The sequence below is a fragment of the Gouania willdenowi genome, chromosome 6, assembly GCF_900634775.1.
Source record: "Gouania willdenowi chromosome 6, fGouWil2.1, whole genome shotgun sequence".
NCBI lineage: Eukaryota > Metazoa > Chordata > Actinopteri > Blenniiformes > Gobiesocidae > Gouania > Gouania willdenowi.
Window position 1 is genome coordinate 36,237,352 of NC_041049.1, and position 6,000 is coordinate 36,243,351.

Sequence of the window (6,000 nt, forward strand, 5' to 3'; positions counted from 1 at the left end):
GAGATGGCATCAGGTTTCTGAGCAGCACTTTGGACTCTTTAGGTGTGTAAATCACTGCCTGTGTTTGCTCCTGCAGGGCGGACCATGGAGGAGAGCAGAGGATCAAAGCTGGTGTGAGGAAGTGTAAGTGTGTGTGTGTGTTCATTCAAAGTGTCCTCATGAAGCTCTGAGTGAATGAACATGTCAGTGATACAGAGAGAATGAAGCATCACATGATCAACTGTTGTTTCTTTGTGTCTCATCAGATTTCTGTCACATTCACCTCGACACAAACTCCATCAACAGAAACCTCAGACTGTCTGACAACAACAGGATGGTGACACGTGTGGAGGAGAAGCAGCTTTATCCTGATCATCAGGACAGATTTGATTCCTATCAGGTTCTGTGTAGTACTGGTCTGACTGGTCGCTGTTACTGGGAGGTGGAGTGGAATGGAAATGTTTATATAGCAGTGAGTTACAGAGGAATCAGTAGGAAAGGAAACAGTTATGATTGTTGGTTTGGACGCAATAATCAGTCCTGGAGTCTGAGATGTTACAGAGGTTTTTACATCTTCAGACACAATAACATATTCACACGTATCTCCTGTCCCTGTGGTTCCTCTGGTAGAGTAGGAGTGTATGTGGACTGTCCTGATGGACGTCTGTCCTTCTATGAAATCTCCTCTGACTCTCTGACACTCATCCACACCGTCTGTACCTCCTTCACTGACACACTGTATCCTGGGTTTGGGATTGGGTTTGGTTCCTCAGTGTCTCTGAGTCCTCTGTGAGACAGACAGACAGACAGATACACCGGCTGACAGACAGACACAGGCAGGCAGGCAGGCAGACAGACAGACACACAAAAAGACAGAAACACACACAGACAGACACTTAGACAAACAAAAACACAGACAGACAAACAGACAGACACGCAAACAGGCAGAGACACCGACAAACAGACAGCCACACAGCTACACAGACAGACAGGCAGACACACGCACACACGCACGCACGCAGGCAGGCAGGCAGGCAGACAAACACACACACACACCGACAGACAGACGCACACAACTACACGTACAGGAAGTCACACAGACAGACACACACAGCTACACAGGCAGACGGACAGGCAGACAGACACACAGACAGGCAGGCAGCTAGGCAGACAGACAATTAGACAGACAGACAAACAGACAGACACACAGAAAGACACTTAGTCAGACAAACAGACACACAGACAGACACATAGACAGACACGCAGACAAAGAGACATTCAGACAGGCAGACAAACACACACAGAGACAGACACATAGACAGACACAGCTGCACAAACATACAGACATACTGACAAACACACCGACAGACAGACAGACAGACAGACAGACAGACAGACACACACAGCTACACAGACATACAGACATACTGACAAACACACCGACAGACAGACACACACAGCTACATAGACAGACAGACAGACACACCGACAGACAGACAGACACAGCTACACAGACAGCCACACAGACAGAGAGACAGACAGACATGTCTATGAGTCCTCTGTGAGACAGACAGACTAGATGGCCGACTTCCTGTTTGTTATGGCGAAATTATTAGTTATGCTTAATAATATATTTACTCATATATTTTAATCCTTAAGCCTTGGGTTGTAAATTTCCATTGTGTTATTCTCATGTCTTCAACTTTGCTTCTTGCTCTGGGTCAGACCGCCTTGTCCAAAGCACATGATATGTTCCCCAAAACAACCTCAAGGCCAGATGCGTAGGCACTCTCTGTGCAGGCACTCACATGGCTACACACACTCACATAGTCACACATACACACCCCATACACATTTATTTTTTATTTATTCAGTTCATTTCCGACATGGTTGCATTCACAGAAATTCATTTTGACATTCAGAGCAAAATCACATCATTGGTTTTTTTTTTTTTTTTTTTTTTTGGGTTTTTTTTGTCCTTTTGCATGCCGGAAAGGGCGACGGAAAAAAGCATTATGCTTATCCAGATCCGTCCCCTGATTTGAACACAGATAATTTTACATCAAACCTCGTTTCTTCCCTTATTTTTTTTTTTTTTTTTTGGTCCTTTTTTATGTGATGTGTTCTCGTCTGCAGTCATTGTTCCTGTTGTTATTCCTCTTCACTGTCCTTTTTCTCCGTATCTCCTCGAGCTTTCTTTTCCAGTCGTTGTTTATGTTCCTCCAACTCTCCAAACGAAAAGTTCTTCTTCTTTCGGAGTACCTTCATATCCTCTGAAAGTCGCCTCAGCTTACGATCCATCCGGAAGGCACATGCACATACACATACCCCCATCATTAGCAGGCCAAAGATCATGACTCCTAGCAGATAGATGTCCTCCACATCTTCTACTGTCAGCTGGGAGAGACAGAGCATCTGGCTTCTCCCTCGTGCATCCACGACATATCCACTTGGGTATGTGTCCTTTGGACACGGTATTTCGTGCTGAAGCAATTGCCTCGTTGAGAAAATTTTGTCAATGGCGCTCAGTGACCAGTTGATGAGTTCCATATCGTCGCTGTAGAGTTCAATGAAGAGTTGACTTGGGACCTGTATGTGTGTAGAAATGTGCTCCTCGTTTTCTCCTTAAATCCTTTCAGATTTACGGATTGTTGTGTCTCTGCGTCAAGGCTATTCCAGAGGTTCATGGCTCTATACACAGTACTATGTTTGCCAACGTTTGATTTGACCCTGTTTGGTCTAAACACATTATTATGTCTGAAGTCATAGGAATTTTGATTGTATGTGAAACGTTTTTGTATTTGATGTGGTAATTTTGTAGATGCAGCCCTAAATGCGTGTCTTTGTGTGTTGTATTGTATTATTTCTTGCAGTTTTAGGTATTTTGCCTTCCCAAATAATTCGTTTGTGTGTGCGTTGTGTGGTACTTTATGTAAAATTCTTATAACTTTTTTTTGTAGTTTAAATAGTGGTTCAAGATGTTGTAGTTATTACCCCATATTTCAGAGCAGTAATTTAAGTGCGATGCTATGAGTGAAGAATAGATTGTTTTAAGTGATTTGGTATGTAGGATTTGTTGAAGCTTCCATAGGATGTAACTGCTTTTGGCAACTTTGTTTTTAACTATTTGTATATGTTTTTTCCAGGTCAGCTTGTCGTCCATCCACACTCCTAGTACCCTATATTCTTTTACTTGTTCTATTAATTCCATGTTTAGTTTCAGTCTTATATCTCCTGTTTTTTTTCTCTTTCCGAAATTAATGAGTTTTGTTTTACTGACGTTTAGGGCTAGTTTATTTACATCTAACCATGTTTGAATTTTTGATAGTTCTTCATTTGTTGACTCTATTAGAGTTTTAATGTCTTTGCCTGTGCATAGAATGGTTGTGTCATCTGCAAACAACGTTAGTTTGAGGCTATGTGAGACTTTGAAAATGTCGTTTATGTATAAAATGAACAGTTTTGGCCCTAAAATTGAACCCTGTGGAACACCACATTGTATGGTTTGGCATTTTGATGTGTGTTCTTCAAAGTCAACATATTGTCTCCTATTTGTCATATAGCTTTTAATCCATTTTAAGGCGTTGTACTTTATTCCGTAATTTTGAAGTTTTTGTTCTAGAATATCATGATTAATTGTGTCAAAGGCTTTTTTTAGGTCCAGAAAAATTCCAAATACAAATAGTTTTTTTTCTAATGCTTCTCTTATATTCTCCGTTATGTCAATTATAGCCATAGCTGTCGAACGTCCTTTTCTAAATCCATATTGTCCTTCATGTAGTATATTATTGTCTTCTATAAATTTGTCGAGTCTGTTCATAAACAGTTTTTCCAGAATTTTTGATAATTGTGGTAATATTGATATAGGTCGATAATTAGTGAAATTCCATTTTTCTCCACCCTTGTAAATCGGTCTGATTTTTGCAATTTTCATCTTTTCTGGGAAAACCCCATTCTTGAATGATAGATTACTTATATGTGTTAATGGCGGGGTTATTTCAGCTGTTATGGTTTTTATTAGACTCATAGTTAGATTATTAACGTCTCTGGATTTTTTTGAGGTACAGGTTGTGATTATTCTGTCCACCTCTGCTTCTGTTACACAGGCTCATTTATTAACAAACAGCTGATCAATATGTGACACTTATTAATCATCTAACTTAGCTTTATATGTTGTTCTGAGAAGTAAAAGCAGCGACTCCTAAAACTACTATTTTGGTACATAATAAGCTATAATATATATATATATATATTGATATATGAAATATTATAGTTTTCTATGTCACCAAAATAGAAAACTTGATACATCTTGAATCTCAATTTTTTGCCCAGCCCTAATTCCTAAATTATAAAACAGCCAAAATAAAAACATAAATGTGTATATGAAGCATGTGTTTATTTAATATACTTACAGTTTATATACAAGTCAGCACGTTGCATATTTATTATTAATTTCACATTGCTTGTCTTTAAGTCAGACATTAAGATTTTATTTTCATTAGATATTTTCTTATAATTTCTCATACTCACTCATGTGGTTCTCTGGTATTCACTAATGACTTATTATAGACATTTATTACAGACTTTACATTCTTTAACACTTTTTTAAAGCAGTGTATATTTGTGGAGCTTGTGATTGGCTGATTTTTCATGGTGACTTACGTGATTCCTTCCGCTGTGGTAGATGCTAAAAGTTACTAGTCTAACAGAACGTGTAACTGTGTCCCATTCTGCTGTTCTTTAGGAAGTTAAACTCTGTCACATTTTACAACGTATTTACACCAGTTCTTAGTTTTTTTAGCTGGAACGTCTTCATTCATTCATCTCTTTTCTGAGTTGTGTCTGGGTTTGTTGCTGCTGTCGGCACTAATCTCACGAGAGCTGCCGCCCAGGCTAATTCAGGTGGCAGTTCTCGGGGCATCTTTTAATTTTTATTACATTAAAATACGGGATATTTACGGAAAAATAATAATACGTGAAGATGGCGGGAAAGAGAGGTAAAATACGAGAGTTTCCAGGCCAAAACGGGATACTTGACAGGTATGTCTTAGATCTCAGTGCAGCCTTCGATACAGTGGATCATCATCTACTGCTGCAGAGACTGGAAAGTGTTTTTGGGATTAAAGAAACAGCGCTGGGTTGGTTTGTGTGTGTGTGTATCTGCATTTTGTCATTGTCAATTTGAGTTTTTTAATAACTTTTTAAACTAATCAACTTTTTAATTAATTTTAATGAAAATGTAACGTTCCACTGGTCAGCAGTTCTTAAACCCATTTCAACTTTTAAAATGTTCAGCTTTTTTGTTCATTTTTAGTGAAAACCTTCAACTTTTCTGTATCTTTAACCGTTTTTGACTCACAGCCCTTCAATGAGTTCCATTTTTAGCTTTGACCAACTTCTAGAGTAGAGGGACAGCTTTACCTTCAACTCTTTGTCAACACATTGTCATAACTTGTAAAATATTCAACCTACAGTCCTAATGTTTTTAAAAGTAGTACTTCTATCTGTCTAGCTGCTCACAATAGCACATTTGAACTTATTATTATTTGAACTACTTATTAAGTTCTATCACTGCCAATGACATAACCATAATTGTTGCTTCTCATTTCAAGTTTTCCATTCCTGTATATCCAGAAACACACAATGCAAGGAGCATTTATAAAAGGATCTATTACTGTATTACCATGCTACCATTTAAACTGTCTCTGACAGGTCTTCATTTATTTATTTATTTATTTTACCTTGTCTGCACATGTTGTCAAAAGTCAACACTACAAGAAGTACAATCTTTTTAAGACAGCAATGCATGGTTTGTTATTACAATGATATAAATGTTTTTATTTCATTGACAGGTCTTCAGGCCCTGAAGTTGTCCTTATAGCTCTAAACACTGAGGACTACCAGGGCCCAGGAACCTGTCTGCAAAGGAAATCTTTTTTAACAGCATTTCAAAGAAAATATTGAAATATTTCATTGATGTATCACTTCTACATTTATTTCCATTGGGTCAATTATATACTT

At 38.3% G+C, this 6,000-nt stretch overlaps 1 protein-coding gene across 1 annotated transcript in view; it reads left to right on the forward strand.

Annotated features, from left to right (window-relative positions):
* LOC114464459 (NACHT, LRR and PYD domains-containing protein 3-like) overlaps nt 1–1,392 on the forward strand; it is a 30,783-nt gene extending 29,391 nt beyond the window's left edge. The window contains exons 6-9 of the mRNA XM_028448676.1: nt 77–123; nt 246–789; nt 1,226–1,241; nt 1,368–1,392. Of these exons, the coding sequence (XP_028304477.1) occupies nt 77–123; nt 246–772 (574 nt within the window). The 3' untranslated portion in view covers nt 773–789; nt 1,226–1,241; nt 1,368–1,392. The remainder of the gene's footprint in view (nt 1–76; nt 124–245; nt 790–1,225; nt 1,242–1,367) is intronic.
* Nucleotides 1,393–6,000: the final 4,608 nt, after the last annotated feature.